Genomic DNA, 25,822 nt, shown 5'->3' on the forward strand with positions numbered 1-25,822 from the left:
TCTCTCAACATGATTCTACATTGGACCATGCTACTCTAGTCTACCCTCCGCTAGCTGTGCCTTCACAACAGCAGAACCCACGTTTGGTTCAGTCAGTTAACTGGGGTGTTCTTCAGTTTAAACATATCAACATATCATGATATGATCTGAATACAGCAATTGTTGTTCCGCTACTGTAAAGGCCCAAGGCTTGGTTGGAGTGGAGGATACCAGGCACTGCACAGTGCATAGGACTATAGTCTTATGCGTGGACGCCGATTGTAACATTGCCACCCAATGGTGTTTTAGGGTTACTCAACTTTGCTTTTGGAAAATGGCTGAAATCCTAACATGTATTTGGGGAATGTTACGAGATTTGCCTCATAAGATCTCTGTGTTCCAGGAAGAGTTGAGCTGAGGGTTGTACTACAAAGCAGGATCATTGAGTCAGCCAGCTAACTCCTAAATATTCTGAAATAACTTTTTTTTAAATTTTTTAAAATAAGCTTGAAATAAGCTTGAAAATTAATAGTTATTTGTGGTTGTTTATCAAAGTTAGCTGGCTAACTCATTGATTCTGGTTTGTTGTTCACCCAACAGGTCTCAGTAGCCTTGTTTATACCTGCTGCAAACATGCATCCTGTCCTGATCTTCTCAACAGTCACATTTTCAGACATTCTTTCAAAAACAATGTGTATTTATTTATTTTAAGACTCATATTGATGCCATAAGTCAATGCTCCAATTTGTCAAGGATTTTAGAGTGCTGGATAATTATGATTTAATTGGTTTCACTGTCCAGATCTGTCTACACTTGCAAGCCTGACTACCTCCGGAGGTTGTCAGGGAAATCTGATCACAATCAGATCACAATGTGTCTTTTAATCTTCTACACCTGTCTAAAAATGTGGTCACAATCAGAATGTGGACAAGATCAGGACAAAGAATGCATGTCAGCACCAGTCACGGGGCTAGTGACAACACAACTTGCTCCCAGAACTTTGAGGGTATAATATGGATGAGCTGCTGTCTAGATCTAGATCTCTCTAGATTTAAGCCCTGGTCTTATGAGTCAGGTAGGTGTCAGGGTCACTGTAAAAGTCAACAGTCCATTGCAGCAGAGTCATTCAGACCAGTGTCCCATGAGTGTTTAACCTACTTATAAACTGAATGAGCTCTCAGAGAGTTATTTTTTAGACCTGACCTGCTTTTCCCATGGGGAGATCTTGAAGAGTACATCACACGACATGCACTGTGCCATGCTGCACAGCTGTGCGGTCTAATGTATGCAGTCTAGTAGAAGTAGCAGTACTATGATAAGGACAATTGACACAATTCAGAGAACATGAATCAGTGTGAAAGGAATTGTAGTTATTACAAACATTACATCACAAGAACAGTTGCCATGCTTCATATAAGCATATGTATATGAGCTGATGCATTATTCACGAGAAAGAGCGTAATGTGATTGATCAGTCATGCACAGAACAGGATGACTTTTTGCTCTTCTAAATATGTTTTCATTGATATAGTCCAGTTATGAGTGTGAGGCTTCCAACCCACCATACTCGTCGTACTCCCTGTAGGTGAGGTAGTGTTTGAGTGTCGGGGGGAACGGGACGGTAGCCATGACCTGTGGGTCATTCAGTCTTCTAGGGGTCATCTGTCTCCTAATGACCAAACGACATTGGTGCTGCAGGGACCGAGGGTTGTCTGGGGATACACACACATGGACGGGCACACACACACACACACACACACACACACACACACACAAAGTCAGGTTATTCTGTTCATGATGATGGAGAGTTGATCTGTAAGATATTTCAGTCTTTCCATTCCCACTGTTTTCTGTCCACTACTATTGTTTATTAGCAATGATGCTGCCTTACCCAGAATGTCACAGATGTCTGGCCACTCTTTCTGTTTCTCCAGGACCCGTAGGAGGTTGGGGCAGATACGTGGGTGTCTGACGTAGTCCAGAAGCATCCGTACCACACTCCCCGCCAGGTTGACCACCGACGACAGGGAGATGATTTCACAGAACTGGAGCAGAGAGCGAACAGGACAGTGAGACTGACATCAGAAGGACACGCAGTGGAACTGGACTTGCTGTTATGTTCTAAGTTAGACCAACACATTCTACATCAGTGGCGGCCAACCCTGGTCATAGAGGACCACAGCGTGCGCAGGCTTTAGCTCCAGCCGAGAACAAAAACACAGAACCTGTCTTCCTCCAGAACCAGGACTTGCCTACTTCCTGTATTCTAAATCAAAGATTGGGGGCCTACTCCTGTTGTACTGGAATAGGCCAGGAATAAGTCTACATGACTTACCGAGGCTCTGTAGTCCTGGTTATAAAATAATGTTCTTCTATGGTTATGTTGGTAGTCGACCCCGGAGTCGCAGTCCATATCCTGTCCGTTGCCGTGGTTACACAGGAAGCACTTCTCTATGTCGTAGCCGTTGTTGAGCAGCAGGCGCAGAATCATGTGATCTCTGAGACAGTACTGCAACGCGGTGGGAAACAGTGTGTCACTGATCATTCTGAAGTAGCAGTTGACTTCGGCACCCCTGGACAATAGCAGACGCACCAGCTCATACCTGGGGTGGGATGGGATAGGGTTAGACAGGTGATGTCATAGAAGAGACCAGGAAGTAGGAAATATATGGGAGCTGGGTTGAAGATAAAAGGTTAAGACAACGTCATAATTACAAAAGGAAGCTTAAAAAAATAAACAAATTCATCGGACCTAGCATGGGAGCCAACAAACTGTTCCAATATATAGAAGTTGGTGATGTCACTGCTGTGTTCCATTCAGTTTCATTTATACAGTGCATCTGAAAAGTATTCAGAATCCTTGACTTTTTCCACATTTTGGTACGTTACAGCCTTATTCTAAAATGTATTAAAATGCCCCCCCCTCATCAATCAACACACAATACACCATAATGACAAAGCACAAACACTGTAAAATACCTTATTTACATACTGTAAGTATTCAGACCCTTTGCTATGAGACTCGAAATTGAGCTCAGGTGCAACCTGTTTCCAATGATCATCCTTGAGATGTTTCTACAACTTGATTGGAGCCCACCTGTGGTAAATTCAATTGATTGGACATGATTTGGAGAGGCAAACACCTGTCTATATAAGTCCCACAGTTGACAGTGCATGTCAGGGCAAAAATCAAGCCATAAGATCGAAGGAATTGTCCATAGAGCTCCGAGACAGGATTGTGTCAACACACAGAGGAAGGGGTACCAAAACATTTCTGCAGCATTGAAGATCCCCAAGAACACAGTGGCCTCCATCGTTCTTAAATGGAAGAAGTTTGGAACCACCAAGACTCTTCCTAGAGCTGGCCGCCCAGCCAAACTGAGCAATCGGGGGAGAAGGGCCTTGGAGAGGTGACCATGAACCCAATGGTCACTCTGACAGAGCTCCAGAGTTCCTCTGTGGGGATGGGAGAACCTTCCAGAAGGAAAACCATCTCTGCAGCACTCCACCAATCAGGTCTTTATGGTAGAGTGACCAGACAGAAGCCACTTCTCAGTAAAAGGCACCTGACATCCCGCTTGGAATTTGCCAAAAGGCACTTAAAGGACTCTCAGACCATGAAAGACAAGATTATCTGGTCTGATGAAACCAAGATTGAACTCTATGGCCTGAATGCCAAGCATCATGTCTGGAGAAAACCTGACACCATCCCTATGGTGAAGCATGGTGTTGGCAGCATCATGCTGCGGGGATGTTTTTCAGCGGAAGGGACTGGGAGACTAGTCAGGGTTGGCAGAAATATGAACGGAGCCAAGTATAGAGATGATACTTGATGAAGGTTCACATTCCAAGGGGACAACAACCCTAAGCACACAGCCAAGTCAACGCAGGAGTGGCTTCAGGACAAGTCTCTGAATGTCCTTGAGAGGCCCAGCCAGAGCCCGGGCTTGAACCTGATCGAACATCTCTGGAGAGAACTGAAAATAGCTGTACAGTGACACTCCCCACCAAACCTGACAGAGCTTGAGGGGATATGCAGAGAAGAATGGGAGAAACTCTCCAAATACAGGTGTGCCAAGTTTGTAGCGTCATACCCAAGAACACTTAAGGCTGTAATCACACGAAAGGTGCTTCAACAAAATACTAAGTAAATTTGACATTTCAGTTCTTTATTTTTAATACATTTGCAAAAATGTCTAAAAAAGTGTTTGTGCTTTGTCATTATGGGGTATTGTGTGTAGATTAAGGGGGGGAGGGAACAATTTAATCAATTTTAGAATAAGGCCGTAACGTAACAAAATGTGGAAAAAGTCAAGGGATCTGAATATTTTCCAAATGCACTGTAGCTATTGCAGAGGTAGTTGGTGAAACACAGACTACTCTTAAGTGAGGAATAACCTTCCCCGAGAGAGACATTAAGAATTGCGTTATCCCAAAGCTAACACCTACTGTCGGCTTAGTTCAGTGGTCTAACACGGTCTTGAGTTACCCAAACAGATACTCATACCTCCCAGCGCGTACAGCCACAAGGAAGCAGCGTAGCGGGTCCAGGTCAGTTTTGGCCCCGGCGGCCAGCAGCATCTCTGTGCAGGTGATATCACTGTTGGATACGGCGAAGTAGAGTGGACTCCGCCTCATGTCCCCGTAGCTCTCTGGTAACACAGTAATAACAACATGCTCAATTATCCAAAATATCCTAGGAACTCAGTCGGGGTTGAGAGTTAGAATAGTAGAATAGACAATGTGCCATTTTGAAATGTGGTTGTACATCGGCAGTTTTTCTCTTGTAATGTCAGTCACTCAATTGTCAACTACATTTTTTTAGATAGTCTAGACAGCATGTAAGTTAAGGGCACGTACCCAGGGTCCTTGACCTCCAGAGGGCCCCCATTGGCCCACACAGGAATCAACCTCACAACTCTGAAGTTACAGAGCAGGGCTCCCTTATGAAATAGATTATGTGTCCATGTGTTTGCCCAATTGTACTACCTGGGTTGTGTGTGTCCATGGATTGTACCTGAGATGTGTACGTCCAGCTGAGCGTTGACATCAAAACCGTTCTCTATGAGCAGCTCCAGACAGTCAACATGGCCTCCATCTGCTGCAGAGTGGACTGGGCTCTGGCCAGACAGACGGATGGCCCTCTTAGTGGTGATGGGGATGAAGGTCCTCAGAGCACTGGGACAAACACAGCATCATAGATCAGATTGTTGATTATACCAGCACTATTGAATATGTTGTTGAAACAGGATCTAGACTATGACCTGAACAACTGCTTCTAGACCCAGGGATGGCTAATTCCTCAGGGGCAACACTTTCCAAGAACTGGATCATCAGATAACTCTCTAGCCGATGTCTTGATCAATTGATTTCCACAAAGACCAGCATGCTTTCCAGTAGTTGTTCTTGGCATCCCTGTTCTAGACTGTTAGTAATATATGCAATTTAGCAGACGCTTTCACACCAAGCAATTTACAGTCATTATGTGTGTATATTTTACATATGGGATCATCTACGTCCTGGGAATCGAAACACAGTTCTGGCGTTGCAAGCGCCATGCTCTACCAGCTGAGCTACAGAGGACCGGGTAGTAAGAGTCAGCCACTCACAGGATGTGTCCCTCATAGGCGGCTCTGTGTATGGGCAGCTGGCAGGCCAGACTGGCAATGTTAGGGTTGGCTCCAGCTTGCAGGAGGAGGTATATGCAGTCCAGGTTCCCTGAGCCGGCTGCATCGTACAGAACAGTGTCTCCGTTATATGCCTGGGCGTTCACGTCGCCACCTGGTGGGAAAGGAGGATGATTTACCCTACTGTAGTCCTGTAGACTTGTGTTCAAGCCAAACATTTAAGTAAACTGATATGAACAATCAGTTGATATGAACTATTTTTCAGTTCCTTGTAAATATATTTTTGGCTGTTCTTCAAGAATGTTTATTTGCCTTTTGGTATGACAATACGTTTAAAATGTTTACATTATTCATCAAGGACAATCTAAGGCCTCTGATTGGCTCGTACCGTTCTTTATGAGTATATCCAGGACCTCGGCATGGGCGTACTCTGCTGCGATGCTCAGCGGGGTGACATTGTGCCCATCTACAGCTGTCACCTTGGCCCCATGTCTCAGCAGAAGCACCAGGATTGCACTGCAGCCCACCTGGCAAAATAACACACACACTTTTTAAGGAGAAAGGAATTACAATAAAACGTTGTTTTTTATTACATGTTTTGGCATTCCTGGACCTTGATAATAGGGTATACGGCTGAAGAAGAAATATAAACAAGACTACAGGTGTAACTCAAACTCACCTTGGCTGCCTCGTGAATGGCCATCCACTTCTTCAGACACACCTGTTCCACGAAGGCCCCACAATTGATCAGAGTGGACACCATGTCATATGATCCCTGTCTCACCGCTAACACACATCAACACAGGACGACACATAACAAAACAGAACTTGCATGCTTGATTGATTTACGACATTGTGCCTGAATACAGTATTGGTGTGTGTGTATGTGTGTGTGTGTGTGTGTGTGTGTGTGTGTGTGTGTGTGTGTGTGTGTGTGTGTGTGTGTGTGTGTGTGTGTGTGTGTGTGTGTGTGTGTGTGTGTGTGTGTGTGTGTGTGTGTGTGTGTGTGTGTGTGTGTGTGTGTGTGTGTGTGTGTGTGTGTGTATATATATGACTGTGCGTGTACCAAGCAGCAGTGGGGACTCATTCAGGCTGTTGGTTTTGTGTGGAGACGCTCCATGCCGCAGTAGAGTCCTGACATTCTCCAGCAGACCCTCCTGAGCAGCCAGAATCAATGCTGTGTCCCCGCCTGCAGTCACATCATCCACAGTCCCATCACAGGAAGCTGCAGGGTCACACACACAAAAGTAATGGGAATTAAACACATGTGTTATAGAAGCAGTACTGTGAGTGGCCAGGGGTTTTTCAGGTACTAGTTGTGAGGTACTGCTGGTGGTATGTGGGCCTCTCACCCAGCAGGACCTGATCCAAGACCTGTTCCTGGGACTGCACGACGGCTCTGTGTAGGGGAAGCCACCCTCTGCTGTCCCTCTCTGTGAAAGCCTGCAACCCAGACATCTCCTGCAGGGTACACACATCACCTAGGGAGAGACGCCACACAGAACACTACGTTAGGATTATGGCTAGCGTTATGGCTAGGGTTAGGGTTGAACCCTGATGTGGACATAAAGCTAGGGTTAGGGTTGAACCCTGATGTGGACATAAAGCTAGGGTTAGGGTTGAACCCTGATGTGGACATAAAGCTAGGGTTAGGGTTGAACCCTGATGTGGACATAAAGCTAGGGTTAGGGTTGAACCCTGATGTGGACATAAAGCTAGGGTTAGGGTTGAATCCTGATGTGGACATAAAGCTAGGGTTAGGGTTGAACCCTGATGTGGACATAAAGCTAGGGTTAGGGTTAATGGCTTAAGAGCAAGAGTTGGGCTAGGGCAGTTTGAAAGGCACGGTCGGTGAGGGGTAGTCCTACCTTGCTCGATGGCAGTCACTATTCTCAGATAGTCACCACTGACTGTTGGCATGCTGTTGAGATATGGGTAAACAAAGTCAGGGAGCGGTGACAAACGTACTGCGGGATGTGCGAATAATACATGAACGTAATCCTCTCCATTTTCTGAATACCTGTCTATTGATAAGTCTCGAATACTCTCTCGAATGGCATACTCAATAAGCTCCTGCTCACATCTATCGACGTCCTCCATTCCTACAGAGAAATCAAGAAAAGTAACCAAAAGGTTTCCATGACCCTCAATACTATTTTATTGATTTAACTAGGCAAGTCAGTTAAGAACAAATTCTTATTTACAATGTCAGCCTACTGGGGAACAGTGGGTTAACTGCCTTGTTCAGAGGTAGAACGACAGATTTTTACCTTCAGCTCGGGGATTCGATCTAGCAACCTACCCACTAGGCTACCTGCTGCCCCCTCGATCTAGCAACCTTTGGGTTAACTGGCCCTACGCTCTAACCACTAGGCTACCAGTCTCCCCCAAATGACTCATGTCACTGCAGTCTGCATAGATCACACATCCTAAACTATAGGCATGCAGACAGGAATGTCATTGCAATGACAAATTAAAAGGTTTTAAAGCACCTTCGTCGCTATCAAATATCCGAATGAACGGGCAACTCCAGTCTTACCTGTAAAATCTCCAGTGAAAGTCCCAGTCTCCGAAGGTTTGTTGGCTGCAAACTAACTTTTATGTTGGTGTATGCAGGAGTAATGGGATATTTTTAGACTTGACATGCCTATAATATCAGCCCCACACACTCTGAGAATGCCTGTCACACTGTCACATGCAGTGTTTCACTATCACACTAAACACAGTTTATCATAATGAGATTTAATTGACTATAGGAGCCATACAGTATAGACAGGCTGTCCGGCTTACAGCACACAAGTCCTACATTATTTTGATATTGCCAGTATGTGTAGTGTACCCACTTCGAATGATTTTAAATTACCAATTGTAATACTAATTTTTCCAATCTAATCATTGAACATGTATTGTAGGATCCATTAATAAATAACATGTATTTAGGTTACTGAATAAGAGGACTCATGTCTACAGTCGTGGCCAAAAGTTTTGAGAATGACACAAATATAAATTTTCACAAATTCTGCTGCCTCAGTTTGTATGATGGCAATTTGCATATACTCCAGAATGTTATGAAGAGTGATCAGATGAATTGCAATTAATTGCAAAGTCCCTCTTTGCCATGCAAATGAACTGAATCCCCCAAAAACATTTCCACTGCATTTAAGCCCTGCCACAAAAGGACCAGCTGACATCATGTCAGTGATTCTCTCGTTAACACAGGTGTGAGTGTTGATGAGGACCATGCTGGAGATCACTCTGTCATGCTGATTGAGTTCGAATAACAGACTGGAAGCTTCAAAAGGAAGGTGGTGCTTGGAATCATTGTTCTTCCTCTGTCAATCATGGTTACCTGCAAGGAAACATGTGCCGTCGTCATTGCTTTGCACAAAAAGGGCTTCACAGGCAAGGATATTGCTGCCAGTAAGATTGCACCTAAATCAATCATTTATCAGATCATCAAGAATTTCAAGGAGAGCGGTTCAATTGTTGTGAAGAATGCTTCAGGGCGCCCAAGAAAGTCCAGCAAGCGTCAGGACTGTCTCCTAAATTTGATTCAGCTGCGGGATTGGGGCACCACCAGTACAGAGCTTGCTCAGGAATGGCAGCAGGCAGGTGTGAGTGCATCTGCACGCACAGAGAGGCAAAGATGTTTGGAGGATGGCCTGGTGTCAAGAAGGGCAGCAAAGAAGCAAATTCTCTCCAGGAAAAACATCAGGGACAGACTGATATTCTGCAACAGGTACAGGGATTGGACTGCTGAGGACTGGGGTAACGTCATTTTCTCTGATGAATCCCTTTTCCGATTGTTTGGGGCATCTGGAAAAAAGCTTGTCCCGAGAAGACAAGATGAGTGCTACCATCAGTCCTGTGTCGTGCCAACAGTAAAGCATCCTGAGACCATTCATGTGTGGGGTTGCTTCTCAGCCAAGGGAGTGGGATCACTCACAATTTTTCCACAGCTATGAATAAAGAATGGTACCAACACATCCTCCGAGAGCAACGAACAATGCCTTTTCCAGCATGATGGAGCTCCTTGCCATAAGGCATAAGTGGCTCGGGGAACAAAACATCGATATTTTGGGTCCATGGCCAGGAAACTCCCCAGACCTTAATCCCATTGAGAACTTGTGGTCAATCCTCAAGAGGCGGGTGGACAAACAAAAACTCACAAATTCTAACAAATTTCAAACATTGATTATGCAAGAATGGGCTGCCATCAGTCAGGATGTGGCCCAGAAGTTAATTGACAACATATCTGGGCAGATTGCAGAGGTCTTGAAAAAGAAGGGTCAACACTGCAAATATTGACTCTTTGCATCAACTTCATGTAATTGTCAATAAAAGCCTTTGACACGTATGAAATGCTTGTAATTATACTACAGTATTCCATACTAACATCTGACAAAAATATCTAAAGACACGGAATCAGCAAAATTTGTGGAAATTAATATTTGTGTCATTCTCAAAACTTTTGGCCACTACTGTACTTACTACACAATCAAACATGCTGAGCTTTTATTTTGAAAAAACGAGGACGTGTTGACGTCATTTTTATTCGACAGAAGTGACCCAGAATCCGTAGCGCCCATAATCATGGCTGGCGTTCTGAAAAAGGTACGAGGCGAGGTCATATTATGATGATGATTTTGTGAAATTGTAATGTGCTTTTGTTTATTCAGTTAGTTTACTGTCACTTTACAATCGATATTAGCTTTTGTTGCTTCCTATTGACAAGCATGCGTGTCAGCTAGCTGCTAGGCTGGCTCGTCTCCAAGCTAACAAACTCAGCTAGCTTGCTCATTTGCTGGAGGGTTCGTGGATATATACTTTGATCTGCTATGTCAGGGTTAGTTACATAGGCCAGGGGCTTGTCCGTTGTGAAGTAAATATAGCCAATGTAGATGGCTGACACGATACGAACTCAAAGGTACATGACGTTTTATCCATATGTTCTGTAATGTTCCACCTGAGTGCCGTATGACTATTTTACCCAGGAGATTACAAATGTTAGCTAACGTTAACTATGTAGTCTCGCGTGCTAGCTAGCTATTATGCTCATTGTGTGTCTTATTTCCCCCAGACAACAGGCTTGGTGGGACTGGCCGTGTCCCACAACCCTCATGAGGTGAGTCTCCAGTAATGGCCATAAGACAGCAGTATTGGACCACGCCTACTTTGGTATGATACTGTAACGGTCTGTGCGTGTGTCCCCTCAGCGCCTGAGGATCTTGTACAGTAAGATCCTGGCGTCTCTCCAGGTCATCCCTCAGGACGCAGCCTACAGAAAGTACACAGAACAGCTTGTCAATGATCGCTTTGACCTTATCAAAGCCGTAAGTTTTACACTCCAACCATGCACACTCTCACATCTAGGGTCAGGTGAAGTTTAACAGAGTAGAACTCTTCCTACCAGCTCTCATTGTGACTGTGATTTCATGTATTAGCTTGAACCCGTATGAACTTCTGTGAGGTAATCCCCTTGTTGACTTTTATATTTATGATATCATGTTACGAGACATTGTTTGGAATGGCATCTGCGTTTCAATCCATATAGATAATTTCATTGTCTTTTCAATTGAAAGGAGCCTGATGTGGAGAAACTAGAGAAGAAAATCAACTGTGGTCAGATCGAGGAGGTCATTCACCAGGTACAGAGAGGAGCCTCACTCTTTTCATTCCTTCTTCCTCCTAAAGTTGCTTTCTCTAGCCACGTTTACACCTGGTTTCTACATGCGTCCGTTGTCCTGATCATGTCCAAATTCTGGTTGTGCCCACTTAAGTTGACCGATGTAGACACATTGTGATCTGATTGTGATTATATCTTCCTGACCACCTCAGGAGGTAGTTGAAGACTCATCTTGTGCGGATATCCTTGAAGTGTAAACAAATCCGGATAACAAATATGTATACATTTGGCCAACGTTATGGTTGTCCCGCCCCCTCAAAAAATGGCAAGCAGTTGAATTAAGATCATGGTTCTAAAGAAACCAAGTGCCAACTGGCACTGTGGTCAGAAATGCCACAGTCCAATACCGCGTCCAGCTCTGCTTAAAATTGGCATATAGAAAAATATGTTTAATTAAGAGATATTGTCCCGAATGAGAGAAAAAGGGTTCTCACATCTAATGCCAGGCCAAAATAAAATATTTGAAAACATCATAGGCTACAGAAAGGCCAAGGACTGTAATAGCAGAATTTAAAGTGTTGGGGATGCATGCAGGGACGGACTATGATGGAGCAGAAGAATGAACGGTGGGCAGGTGGTGAATAGTCCATTTCAGTTGTTGTATCAGCTACAGAACATAATACAGTGATGTTATAATGCAGTCCTTTTCGGATGTCAATAAAGTGCAGAAGATTTCCAAACTGATGCGTCGAGGCGCATAGCTTTCTGTAGCCTAAGCGTGAGCGAGGCTACTGTCCAATAGGCTAGTGTAGGCTTCAGTTACGAAGGACTCCTCAGGCTACTGTCCAATAGGCTAATGTAGGCTTCAATTACGAAGGACTCCTCAGGCTACTGTCCAGTAGGCTAGTGTAGGCTTCAATTACGAAGGACTCCTCAGGCTACTGTCCAGTAGGCTAGTGTAGGCTTCAATTACGAAGGACTCCTCAGGCTACTGTCCAGTAGGCTAGTGTAGGCTTCAATTACGAAGGACTCCTCAGGCTACTGTCCAGTAGGCTAGTGTAGGCTTCAATTACGAAGGACTCCTCAGGCTACTGTCCAGTAGGCTAGTGTAGGCTTCAATTACGAAGGACTCCTCAGGCTACTGTCCAGTAGGCTAGGCTTCAGGCTATGTAGGCTTCAATTACGAAGGACTCCTCAGGCTACTGTCCAATAGGCTAGTGTAGGCTTCAATTACGAAGGACTCCTCAGGCTACTGTCCAGTAGGCTAGTGTAGGCTTCAATTACGAAGGACTCTTCAGGCTACTTTTAGATTGACTCTGTTCCTTTATAAAGCCTTTGCATTACATGCTTGCTCCTTTGCACTTGTTATATATATTGCTGCTTTTATCCATGCATTTTCATAATTTGACCACACGTCTTGCTATAGGTTATCATTTTGAGGTACCGTTATCGAATTGTCAATGATTTGGAGGAAACTAAACCACGGTCATTCTCCCAGCATGTTGCTTTTTTATTCCTTTAATACTGTTTAGGCCTATACTAAAGGTTATTTACAATATATTTATGTAAACATCGATGCGTAATGAACAACCCTATCCTGACTTATTTGGATAATGCGTTGCGCCATTCATATATGCACTTTGTAGCCTACTCTAACTTACTGTGCAATAATAGTATTTTGTACACACATCCAGATATTCAAATTGTTTGTGTGGTGACGTTTTTAGGCATTGGAGAGATTCTCTGAATATTGGACAAGTCGAGGTTATCGAAACAGTCTGTTACGCCCAGTCTTAAATCATTGGATAACAAAAGTAGACTGTAATGATGAGTATAAAACTATTGATTATAAAAGCGTGCTGTTTTCTGTCATAACGGCAGGTCGAATTAATTTGCCAACAGGGAGGGACCAGGGAATCTGGTCACAATACGAAGTGGGCAGATAAGAATCCCATTTTATTACCGTGTGTAGACACAACAAATCTCGATCGGATGACGACAGCCATATTAATGGAAGTTGTAACCACGGCTACAAAAACCTCCCACATACTATCTCCCTCCTCTTCCCCATTTATCATCTCTTGCCTTATCTGACCCACCCATTTCCTCTTCCCTTCAGGCGGAGTGCGAGTTGGCTCTATCCAGGAAGATGGCAGAGTGGAAACCATGGGAACCACTGATTGAAGAGCCTCCTGTCAACCAATGGAAGTGGCCCGTTTAAAGACTACTCACTGTATTTGTCTGTTTGTGTCAGTGTAATTACTTCATTCCCAATGAAGCATGTACAAATAAAGCTGTGGAAATATTTTCCCTATCCTTGTAAAACTAATCTTGTACCTTTTTGCCTTGTGGGTACTGAGTGATGACATTTCCATAAAAACACTCAGCCAAACCAAGGAGAATGAATGGACGTTAAATAGCAAGATACTTTTTGTGCTCATTTGTTGCAAACGGTTTGCATTAATGAATACACCATGTGTAAACCTTGAACAGAGTGATTGGATCATCTTGATCAGATCACGAAAAACACAATTAATGCAGGGCTATAAATAGACCACCTATGAGAAAAAGCATTGTACTATCCGAGTGCACCTCACATATTTAAAGATTGGAGAAAAGTCTGAACTGGCACCCATGTGGGTTGCAACATGCATATAATACCCACCTGAAGGCCGTTATTTTATTTGACTTTATTTATACTGGACTTCTTCTCGAGGTCAGGAAGATCAGTCATTTTAATCATCAAGACATGCTGCATGGCTCAAGATACAAGCCTTCACAACTTGTTTAACTTCTCGTTTTATTATAACCAGGACCTCATATGAACAGTTCTGTAGACCAGACAGGGGAAGGAGCTGAATCAGCTATGTGTAATAGACTAAGGGCTTTATTCAACCCAGATAGCACACTCTGAACCGACATCGTTTACCGTGAATGCAGTCTCCACTAACACGGCAAGAACATTGCCTTGAAATTAAAATGACGCTTTAATGTGGAATTTCCGCGATACGGATTGAATAGAGCCCTACCATCAATCATTCACCATAAAGCATTTAATAGTACAAAATTAGGTTAACCATAATAACTAGCTAGCGTGTATTTCCCATTCACTAGTATAAAGCACAGGTAACTGCCTCCTTGTGCTGCCCTCTGTGGCAACGGACTTTTTCATACAATATTGTGGGTAGTTTTCCGTTTGAATTGCTGCTCATCACATCCATAGAAACGAGCAACACTGAAAGTCATTTCAATAATGGAAACTCCTGTTGGGTGGCCCATAAAAAAAGCCAAAGGATTTTCATAGCCATGACAGTTCTACTAATTCTATAGTCATAACATTCCTAATATTGGGATGTGTTCTTCACTGAGCCGTTCTCCATGCCCATGTGAAGTGCAGACAGTTGCATCATGCGAGCTGTAGTTCCCTCAGGTCCTGGAGTCCTGGGCTCCGCTGGTGGCCCTCTGCAGCAGCTGGACCATGATAGGGTAGACAGGGGTGAACTCCTTCCCCTGACGATCCCTCACACTCTGCATGTAGGCCTCCAGAGCACCCCTAGCACACACAGAAGGAGAAGGAGATGGCATTACTAAAGACACACTACCCAATAGAACTGATAGGAATTTTACCACAAGAGGGTGCTCACTCACTCCTCTGAGTGACACCAAACAACCAAACAAAGCTGTCTCAAAGGCTGTAAGACTTTTGTTGTTCTCCTGCAGTAACCTAATGAGTGTAAGGCGGTCTCTCTCTGAAGGGTGGTCATCCAGCCACTGGGAGTAGCGAGCGATGGACCACTCTGCTCTCTGTAGAAGAGTAAGAATTAATACAAAGTTAAAATAATGATGGTTGGAAGCAGAATAGATAAGTGTGTATAGGGGCGGCAGGGTAGCCTAGTGGTTAGAGCGTTGGACTAGTAACCGAAAGGTTGAAAGTTCGAATCCCCGAGCTGAAAAGGTACAAATCTGTCGTTCTGCCCCTGAACAGGCAGTTAACCCACTGTTCCTAGGCCGTCATTGAAAATAAGAATTTGTTCTTCACTGACTTGCCTAGTAAAATAAAAAAATAAAACTCCTATTTTTTATTTTACGTTTATTTTACTAGGCAAGTCAGTTCAGAGGCAGACGGCGGGGAGAATTACAGCTCTCTAACCCTCCAATAATGACTAACATCTTCATTAAGATCCACTCTAGAAACGACCGCTGCTGTTGAGGCGTTCCCCATCTCATCAAAGGTGTAACAGGAGTAGGTGTGACATAATAACAGTTGTAATAACATACCGGAACGATCTCAGCAGGCGGCAGGCTTTCCCCCAGCTCAGACACTCTCCTACAGAGAGGAGCGACAGGCCAGGTCCATCTAAAAACACAGAGAAGAAATAGCACCGCGAGAACACGAATAGAGAGCTACTGGGTGAACTTCAAGATGCACAGAACACCCAAGAGACTGGCAAACAGCGAGGGAGAGCCGGAGGCAGAAACGGAGAGAGACACTGATAACACCCTCACATACAGCCCTTCTCCTCACCTGAGCGAAGTCAGCCCGCCAGTCTCATCTTGCCTCCCTCCCCTAGGGGGCGCAGTAGGCTGGCGTGGTGGATGAACAGTGTGATGCAGCGCCGGGCGATGCTCTCCGTGTTGTCGACACACTGGAAGTGGCGGAAGTCGTCCGCCATCGCACGGCCCATGAAGCCCTGTAGGTCTTGCATGTACAGGGAGCAGGGCACGTCCGCCTTCCCCGGAGGAGGACATAGACCTGGACACAGAGACATATATAGAACACACACACACCCTATGGTTAGTATAGGTCACAGACTAAGGGCCTGACTCATAACCTTGAACCTCAGGTCATTGACCCACAATGCTTGAGTGACTACACACTAAACCTATGCGTGTTACTGAATGTGTTTGTTTATTCAAATGTGTGCATGTGTGTGCTGCGAGTCGGCTAAGTCCCAGCAGGGCCTTGTCTGTGCAAGATCAGAGAGCACAGAGCAGGCTAGTTTGTATTCAGTGCGCTGAATGTCAATCTGAGCTCTCGGTCTCTGTATGTATGGCCGTGACAGAATAACCAGCGTGTGCCAGGGGCCGATAACATTTAGCCAGCGGCAGGAGGCTACAGTACTGACGCAGGGACCCTTTGTGTGGCTCTGTCTAACGGGACCCTGCTAGCTGTGTGTGTGTGTGTGTGTCTGTGTCGTGACTGCAAAGCCCCAAGACTAACGGAGTCTACAGGTCCATTGGGAACCTCTCTATTGTACAGAGACGAGTCTGGCTAATATGAATGGAGGGAGAATAGAGGGTCTAAACCAAGGGTTTCTAAACTTTTTTACTCAGGCCCCCCCTCCAGCTTTGGACCCCCCCACCCCTCCCCCCAGCCCCCCCTTCCAGCTTTGGACCCCCACCCCCCAGCTTTGGAACCCCCCCTAAACAGGCCATGTCTATTTCTATTGGCACAAGCACTGTACACCCCTCTTGTTAGCAGGGAGAACATTTAGCAGGTTTAAAAGATTATTTCCTGTAATTCTATACATTTTGCCATGTCTAATGTGGACTCGTGATATTTGAGTGTCTCGAACATTGCAAAAAAAATAATAATCCATGGGCTAAAAAGACCCAGCTGGAAAACGCTATCCGACATGGGCATATAACGAGCTCTCTGAGGTATGTAATGACGGACACGACAAGAGGAACTGATGATGCACTAACCAATTTAGACACCTTGTGCATTCTACTATTACAACTTTCAGGAGTAGGTAGACAGCTGGACCCCGCCACCCCACCTAGAGGGCGCGCCCCACAGTTTGGGAACCGCTGGTCTAGACCATAGACATCGTATTAAATTCATTGCTAATTCTATAGTCTAGACTGGCTCTACTTGTGTGTACACACACATACAAGTGAGCTGCTGGTCTCACAGCTTGGTTTCACTGGGCTATTGCCTTGGCTGGCATTGTATGGATGCTTGGTGATTCAGACGACCTTTTTACAAAATTAAACCTCTCAGTCTTTTTTTTAACACGTCAATATCGCCGCGGTGACTAACATCCTGCAACAGCTACTCTGCTAGAGGGTGTCCCTATGCTTTATATCTGGGAAACGGTCAATGGATCAGAGAGACTGGGATGGTAGCGAGACCAAGAGTTCACTCAGAGGACGTGTGTGTGTGTGTGTGTGTGTGTGTGTGTGTGTGTGTGTGTGTGTGTGTGTGGTGGTGTGTGTGGAACAGGGTGAGTGTGTTTTACAACTAGTTTTAAGATCACTGCAAGGAGCTCCCTCTGCGCAATGCAAGATCAAATGTGTGTGTGTGTGCGCGCGCAAGTGTATTTGTTGGGGAGAAAGGGGGCAGGGGTGAGTTCATCCACTTAGCCACATTGTGTTTATCTGACCATGAAAGGCCATTTGGACAGGGGGCTGAAGAGACAACATACCCACCCACACCCACACCACACACACACACACACACACACACACACACACACCACACCCACACCACACACACACACACACAGGATAATGTACAAAAGCAGAGCGGTGTGTGCAGAACAGTAGATAGATAGTCTGAGGACGTGTGTATGAGTGTGTAAATGTCACAAGCTCAGGGGAAAGAGAGAAACACTGTAAATGTAAATTAGCAACAGATGCTGTTTAGAGCCAGGTGGAACACAGACAATCAGATAATCACAGATAACTTATTGTCACACATAAAGCTCTGTAGCAGTACGTCACCAAGCCCACCTGTAAACATGACTCTTTATAACAACTTAAACCCCAACCTTACTCCTAGAAACCCCAACCTTACTCCTAGAAACCCCAACCGTACTCCTAGAAACCCCAACCTTACTCCTAGAAACCCCAACCTTACTCCTAGAAATCCCAACCTTACTCCTAGAAACCCCAACCTTACTCCTAGAAACCCCAACCTTACTCCTAGAAACCCCAAACTTACTCCTAGAAACCCCAACCGTACTCCTAGAAACCCCAACCTTACTCCTAGAAACCCCAACCTTACTCCTAGAAACCCCAAACTTACTCCTAGAAACCCCAAACCTAGAAACCCCAACCTTACTCCTAGAAACCCCAACCTTACTCCTAGAAACCCCAACCTTACTCCTAGAAACCCCAAGCTTACTCCTAGAAACCCCAACCTTACTCCTAGAAATCCCAACCTTACTCCTAGAAACCCCAACCTTACTCCTAGAAATCCCAACCTTACTCCTAGAAATCCCAACCTTACTCCTAGAAACCCCAACCTTACTCCGAGAAACGCCAACCATACTCCTAGAAACCCCAACCTTACTCCTAGAAACCCCAAACTTACTCCTAGAAACCCCAACCTTACTCCTAGAAACCCCAACCTTACTCCTAGAAACCCCAACCTTACTCCTAGAAGTCCCAACCTTACTCCTAGAAACCCCAACCTTACTCCTAGAAATCCCAACCTTACTCCTAGAAATCCCAACCTTACTCCTAGAAATCCCAACCGTACTCCTAGAAACCCCAACCGTACTCCTAGAAACCCCAACCTTACTCCTAGAAACCCCAACCTTACTCCTAGAAACCCCAACCTTACTCCTAGAAACCCCAACCTTACTCCTAGAAAGGGGGCGACTAGCTTAAGGTGTCTTAAAGCATGTGTGTATACTGACCCAGAGAACTCTTCCTGATGCATAGTGATGATGATGGAGTCACTGACCGACAGCAGGAGAGGCTGAACTGCACTGGTCATCAGAGCCTGTGCTCCATAAACACACACAAGGCAGTGCATCATTTAATTAGGCATTCAAAAGGGTTGTGTCATAACTTTGAAACAACTCAGTCAGACAAATATCAGTGGACCCATAAACTGAACAAACATTACCATAACTGCTTGCATCTGCAGGCCAGGTGTGTTGCTGAAGGACACCGTCTCCACAGGGACACATCTGATTGGCTTAAGTGTGCCATTGCCAAGCAACCCAAACAGACAGGTGGCTGCTGGTCGTCTTGGCTGAATGTGATTTGCTGATACGCGGACATTTGCAGTGCACTCTAGAAGTGTGTGTGAGGCTGGTTGTGTGTTTGGGCATGTGTGTGTGTGTCGGTCGTGGGGTTCGGAGTGGTGCCGCCAGTTTATCATCCATCTTTAGATCAATCTAAACTCAATAGACTTGACCCAGTGTGTTTGTGTGTGTTTGTGTGCTAGTCAGCTAAGCCCCTGCCAACAATAGATAACCAGATCTCTGTTCAGATCTCCTCTCTAAAGTTAACAATGTCCCCTCCGTTGTGTGTGCGTGTGGGATTGGAGGAAAGCAGTGGGAAACAAGCCTCCGACCGTTTCCCCAGTGACCACAAAATAACTTTGTGAGAAAAAGCGAGTGATAGCCAAAGAAGAGTGGACACACTCCACTCAGTGTTTACCCTTTTACCTCCCAGAGGGAGGTGCAGCAGTAATGCCAATATTTGGTTTTCATAACTCAGTTCCAAAAGTGCCCAATCACAATCCACAACCATCTGCACATCAGATAGAATGGAGAGAGAAAGAAGAGAGGAAGATGAAGTTCTTTTGTTGAATTCAAAAGATGTACGGTGTCCACAACGGAAGACGTTTTCAAGTCTTTTTAACCTTATTTTCCTTTTTCGATTCCACAATTCTGACGAAGGGGGGTGAAAGTCACGTGTACAATATACTCCTTGTACGCGCGAGGGGTAGAGATGAGAGGAGGAGGAGTAGAGAGAGGAAAAGAGTAGATCAGTATGGGAGGAGACGAGTGTGTCTTACCTCTAGGGAAGCAGTGAGAGCATGTTCAGCAGCCGGAGGACATGACCCCAATCCCGATATCACCTGAGAACACGCACGCACACACGCACGCACACACACACAGGTCAGCTTACAGTGAAACCTGACAAACCATAATTGTCTCTTTCCTCACATATCCCTCCCGTATTCCTCTAAGGGTTATTACAGCATTTATCCTCTCTCCTTCCTCTCCTATCCTCAACATCCCTCCTTCCATCCCATCCTTCTTTTCTCCCCCTCCCTCCCTCTTAAAATAACCAGGCATTCTTGCTGAAACGGCCTCACTCTGCTTTCAAATTGTACAATTTTGACAATCTCCCAGGCCACTAAATATTTGATGGCAGAGTAATCTATTTTTATGCCACTATTAATCACGCAGGCCTCAGCACCAGGACACATCATACATCTTTAATGGCCATATGAAGGAATACGGTTCCCCATCTCTCCCTCTAACTCTCTTTCTCTGCCACTCTCTCTCCATCTGACTCCATCCCTTCCTTCGTCATCCTTCTCACCGCTCCTCTCCCCCTCTCACCGCATCTCACCGCCGCTCCTCTCTGCCGCTCCTCTCCCCCTCTCACCGCCGCCGCTTCTCTGCCTCTCACCGCCGCTGCTTCTCTGCTCCTCTCCCCCTCTCGCGCAGCTCTCCCCCTCTCACCGCCACTCCTCTCCCCCTCTCACCGCATCTCTCTCCTTCTCTGCCTCTCGCGCAGCTTCTCTGCCTCTCGCGCCCCTCTCCTTGCTCCTCTCCCTCGGGCCCCAGCTCTCCCTCTCGCCTCTCGCGCAACTTCTCTACCTCTCGCCTCTCGCGCAACTTCTCTACCTCTCGCGCAACTTCTCTACCTCTCGCCTCTCGCGCAGCTTCTCTGCCTCTCGCCCCAGCTCTCCCTCGCGCCCAGCTCTCCCTCGCGCGCCCCAGCTCTCCCTCGCGCGCCCCAGCTCTCCCTCGCGCGCCCCACCTCTCCCTCGCGCGCCCCAGATCTCCCTCGCGCGCCCCAGATCTCCCTCGCGCGCCCCAGATCTCCTCGCGCGCCCCAGATCTCCCTCTCCCGCGCCCCAGATCTCCCGCTTCTCTCGCCCCCAGCTCTCCTCTCGCGCGCTTCTCTGCCCCCAGCTCTCCCTCTCGTGCCCCAGCTCTCCCTCTCGCGCCCCAGCTCTCCCTCTCTCCTTGCATCTCTCCCTCTCGAGCTGCATCTCTCCCTCTCGAGCTGCATCTCTCCCTCTCGAGCTGCATCTCTCCCTCTCACCCTGCTTCTCTCCGTGCTTCTCTCTCACTCTCCCTCTCGCGCCCCATCTCTCCCTCTCTCCTTGCATCTCTCCCTCTCTCCTTGCATCTCTCCCTCTCTCCTTGCATCTCTCCCTCTCTCCTTGCATCTCTCCCTCTCTCCTTGCATCTCTCCCTCTCTCCTTGCATCTCTCCCTCTCCCATCTCTCTCCTCTCGCTGCATCTCCCCCTCGAGCCGCTTCTCCCTCTCCCCGCTTCTCTCCCACTCTCGCCGCTTCTCCGCCCCCCCCCTCTCGCCGCTTCACCCCCCTCTCGCCGCTTCTCCCCCCCCCCCATCTCGCCGCATCTCCCTCTCCCCATCTCGCCTCTCCCTCTCCCCCTCTCGCTGCTTCTCCCTCTCGCTGCTTCTCTGCCTCTCGCTGCTTCTTTCTCTCTCCCTCTTGCTGCTTCTCTCCCTCTCGCTGCTTCTCTCTCTCTCCCTGCTTCTCTCTCTCTCGCTGCTTCTCTCTCTCTCGCTGCTTCTCTCTCTCTCCCTCTTGCTGCTTCTCTCTCTCCCTCTCGCTTCTTCTCTCTCTCTCCCTCTCGCTTCTTCTCTCTCTCTCCCTGCTTCTCTCTCTTTCCCTCTCGCTGCTTCTCTCTCTCTCCCTCTCGCTGCTTCTCTCTCTCCCTCTTGCTGCTTCTCTCTCTCCCTCTCCCCTCTCGCTGCTTCTCTCTCTCCCTCTCGCTCGCGCTCTCCCTCTCCCTCTCTCTCTCCCTCTCGCTGCTTCTCTCTCTCTCCCTCTCGCTCTCTCCCTCTCTCGCTGCTCTCTCTCCCTCTCGCAGCTTCTCTCTCTCCCTCGCGCAGCTCTCTCTCTCATCTTCCCCTCTCGCTCTCTTCTCTCTCTTTCCCTCTCGCTGCTTCTCTCTCTCTCCCTCTCGCTGCTTCTTTCTCTCTCCCTCTTGCTGCTTCTCTCCCTCTCGCTGCTTCTCTCTCTCTCCCTCTCGCTGCTTCTCTCTCTCTCGCTGCTTCTCTCTCTCTCCCACTCGCTTCTCTCTCTCTCTCCCTCTCACTCTTTTTTCTCTCTCTCCCTCCCTCTCGCTGCTCTCTCTCTCTCCCTCTCGCAGCTTCTCTCTCCCCTCTCCCTCTCGCTCTCCCCTTCTCTCTCTCCCACTCGCTTCTCTTCTCTCTCTCCCTCTCACTTCTCTCTCCCTCTCTCTCTCCCTCTCGCTGCTTCTCTCTCTCTCCCTCTCGCAGCTTCTCTCTCTCTCCTCTCGCTCCTTCTTGCTGCTCTCTCGCTGCTTCTCTCTCTCTCTCTCTCTTCTCTCTCTCTCTCCCTCTCGCTGCTTCTCTCTCTCTCCCTCTCGCTGCTTCTCTCTCTCTCCCTCTCGCTGCTTCTCTCTCTCCCACTCGCTTCTTCTCTCTCTCTCCCTCTCGCTTCTTCTCTCTCTCCCTCTCGCTGCTTCTCTCTCTCTCCCTCTCGCTGCTTCTCTCTCTCTCCCTCTCGCTGCTTCTCTCTCTCTCCCTCTCGCTGCTTCTCTCTCTCTCCCTCTCGCTGCTTCTCTCTCTCTCCCTCTCGCTGCTTCTCTCTCTTCCCCCTCTCGCTGCTTCTCTCCCTCTCGCTGCTTCTTTTTCTCTCTCTCTCTCGCTGCTTCTCTCTCTCCCCCTGCTTCTCTCTCTCCCCCTCTCGCTGCTTCTCTCTCTCTCTCCCTCTCGCTGCTTCTCTCTCTCTCCCTCTCGCTCTTCTCTCTCCCTCTCTCTCTCGCTGCTTCTCTCTCTCTCCCTCTCTCTCTCGCTGCTTCTCTTTCTCTCCCTCTCGCTGCTTCTCTCTCTCTCCCTGCTTCTCTCTCTCTCCCTGTTTCGCTCTCTCCCCCTCTTGCTGTTTCTCAATTTAATTCAAGGGGCTTTATTGACATGGGAAACACATGTTAACATCGCCAAAGCAAGTGAGTAGATAATAAACCAAATAGAAATAAACAATAAAAATGAACAGTAAACATTACACTCACAGAAGTTCCAAAAGAATAAAGGCATTACAAATGTCATGTTATGTCTATATACAGTGTTGTAATGATGTACAAATGGTGTAAAGTACAAAAGGGAAAATAAATAAACATAAATATGGGTTGTATTTACATTGGTGTTTGTTCTTCACTGGTTGCCCATTTCTTGTGGCAACAGGTCACAAATCTTGCTGCTGTGATGGCACACTGGTATTTCATCCAGTAGATATGGGAGTTTATCAAAATCTGAAGTGTTTTCAAATTCTTTGTGGATCTGTGTAATCTGAGGGAAATATGTGTCTCTAATATGGTCATACATTTGGCAGGAGGTTAGACATTGAAGCTCAGTTTCCACATCATTTTGTGGGCAGTGTGCACATAGCCTGTCTTCTCTTGAGAGCCAGGTCTGCCTACAGCGGCCTTTCTCAATAGCAAGGCTATGCTCACTAAGTCTGTACATAGTCAACGCTTTCCTTAAGTTTGGGTCAGTCACAGTGGACAGGTATTCTGCCACTGTGTACTCTCTGTTGAGGGCCAAATAGCATTCTAGTTTGCTCTGTTTTTTTGTTAATTCTTTCCAATGTGTCAAGTAATTATCTTTTTGTTTTCTCATGATTTGGTTGGATCTAATTGTGTAGCTGTCCTGGGGCTCTGTGGGGTGTGTTTGTGTTTATGAACAGAGCCCCAGGACCAGCTTGCTTAGGGGACTTTTCTCCAGGTTCATCTCTCTGTAGGTGATGGCTTTGTTATGGAAGGTTTGGGAATCGCTTCCTTTTAGGTGGTTGTAGAATTTTAAAACGGCTCTTTTCTGGATTTTCCTTCTGATGGCATAGAAGGTCCTTCTTGCCTTGTCTCTCAGATCGTTCACAGCTTTGTGGAAGTTACCTGTGGTGCTGATGTTTAGACCAAGGTATGTATAGTTTTTTGTTTGCTCTAGGGCAACGGTGTCTAGATGGAATTTGTATTTGTGGTCCTGGCGACAGGACCTTTATTGGAACACCATTATTTTGGTCTTACTGAGATTTACTGTCAGGGCCCAGGTCTGGCAGAATCTGTGCAGAAGATCTAGGTGCTGCTGTAGGCCCTCCTTGGTTGGTGACAGAAGCACCAGATCATCAGCAAACAGTAGACATTTGACTTCAGATTCTAGTAGGGTGAGGCCGGGTGCTGCAGACTGGTCTAGTGCCCTCACCAAATCGTTGATATATATATATGTTGAAGAGGGTGGGGCTTAAGCTGCATCCCTGTCTGGCTGCTCCTCCCCCCTCCCACCACAGATCCTCTCCACCCCTTCCACTGCTTCTCTCCACCCCTCCCACTGCTCCTCTCTCCCCCTCTCCATGCTCCTCTCCCTCCCTCTCACTGCTTCTCCCCCTCTTGCTCTCCCTCTCGCTGCATCTCTCGCTCTCCCTCTCGCTGCATCTCTTGTAAAATACAATGTTGACTTTGTGAGGGATCAGCCGGATCAAGTGGCCCGACAGCGCGCTCTCCTGGAGGTGGCGCGCAGTACAGCCACTACTGATGAGCTCACCTGAGGCCAATTGACTGTGCTCTCTTTATGTTTGTGCTCTCTTTAGGACCTGACTAAAGGGGCAGAGTGATTATGAGCTGGAGACTATGGCGAATTCCAGGACAATACGATTCCCTGTTATAGGTTCGGCTCAAGCTTTTGGATTTGCGTTTTGTACCACTTTGTTTGTACGGCCCCGGGGAGAGTTGAAACTCCCAATACAGTCATGTCTCTGCGTCTCATTTCGTGCTGTCCCGCCTAGGATTTCGTCAGTGAATAGGTACGGCCATTCACAATGTGTAAAACATAATACTGACGTGTAAAACACAAGGTGGACATGTAAAACATAATGCGGATGTGTAAAACAAGGTAGATATGTAAAACAAGGCAGACATTTAAAACAAGGCAGACATTTAAAACATAATGCGGTAAAACGTGACATTTAAAACAAGGTAGACATTTAAAACAAGGCAGACATTTAAAACATAATGCGGACGTGTAAAACAAGGTAGACATTTAAAACAAGGCAGACATTTAAAACATAATGCGGACGTGTAAAACAAGGTAGACATTTAAAACAAGGCAGACATTTAAAACATAATGCGGACGTGTAAAACAAGGTAGACATTTAAAACATAATGCAGACATTTAAAACATGATGCAGACATTTAAAACATGATGCAGACATTTAAAACATAATGCGGACGTGTAAAACAAGGCAGACATTTAAAACATAATTTAGACGTGTAAAACATAATGCAGACATTTAAAACATAATGTGGATGTGTAAAACAAGGCAGACATTTAAAACAAGGCAGACATGTAAAACAAGGCAGATATTTAAAACATAATGCGGACGTGTAAAACAAGGTAGACATTTAAAACATAATGCAGACATTTAAAACATGATGCGGACGTGTAAAACAAGGTAGACATTTAAAACAAGGCAGACATTTAAAACATAATGCGGACGTGTAAAACAAGGTAGACATTTAAAACATGATGCAGACATTTAAAACATGATGCGGACGTGTAAAACAAGGCAGACATTTAAAACAAGGCAGACATTTAAAACAAGGCAGACATTTAAAACATAATG

The 25,822-nt window shown here is 46.3% G+C and overlaps 2 protein-coding genes and 1 pseudogene across 2 annotated transcripts; 1 reads left to right on the top strand and 2 right to left on the bottom strand.

Moving 5' to 3' along the window:
* Positions 1–1,515: 1,515 nt before the first annotated feature.
* Positions 1,516–7,706, bottom strand: LOC135514603 (ankyrin repeat and SOCS box protein 15-like). The gene is made up of 12 exons (XM_064938027.1): positions 7,627–7,706; positions 7,475–7,512; positions 6,959–7,087; positions 6,673–6,831; positions 6,286–6,392; positions 5,995–6,133; positions 5,589–5,760; positions 4,997–5,157; positions 4,487–4,631; positions 2,375–2,582; positions 1,871–2,054; positions 1,516–1,691 (listed from the first exon to the last, which is right to left on the bottom strand). Exons 1-12 carry the CDS (start codon positions 7,704–7,706, stop codon positions 1,516–1,518), a joined length of 1,698 nt encoding a protein of 565 aa, XP_064794099.1.
* A 2,445-nt stretch (positions 7,707–10,151) lies between these two features.
* On the top strand, positions 10,152–13,561 carry LOC135514818 (NADH dehydrogenase [ubiquinone] 1 alpha subcomplex subunit 5-like). The gene is made up of 5 exons (XM_064938448.1): positions 10,152–10,220; positions 10,687–10,731; positions 10,823–10,939; positions 11,189–11,254; positions 13,352–13,561. Exons 1-5 carry the CDS (start codon positions 10,200–10,202, stop codon positions 13,451–13,453), a joined length of 351 nt encoding a protein of 116 aa, XP_064794520.1. The 5' UTR covers positions 10,152–10,199; the 3' UTR covers positions 13,454–13,561.
* Positions 13,562–14,658: 1,097 nt separating this feature from the next.
* Positions 14,659–25,822, bottom strand: part of LOC135514604 (conserved oligomeric Golgi complex subunit 5-like) — a 78,415-nt pseudogene continuing 67,251 nt past the window's right edge.

The sequence above is a fragment of the Oncorhynchus masou genome, chromosome 26, assembly GCF_036934945.1.
Source record: "Oncorhynchus masou masou isolate Uvic2021 chromosome 26, UVic_Omas_1.1, whole genome shotgun sequence".
NCBI lineage: Eukaryota > Metazoa > Chordata > Actinopteri > Salmoniformes > Salmonidae > Oncorhynchus > Oncorhynchus masou.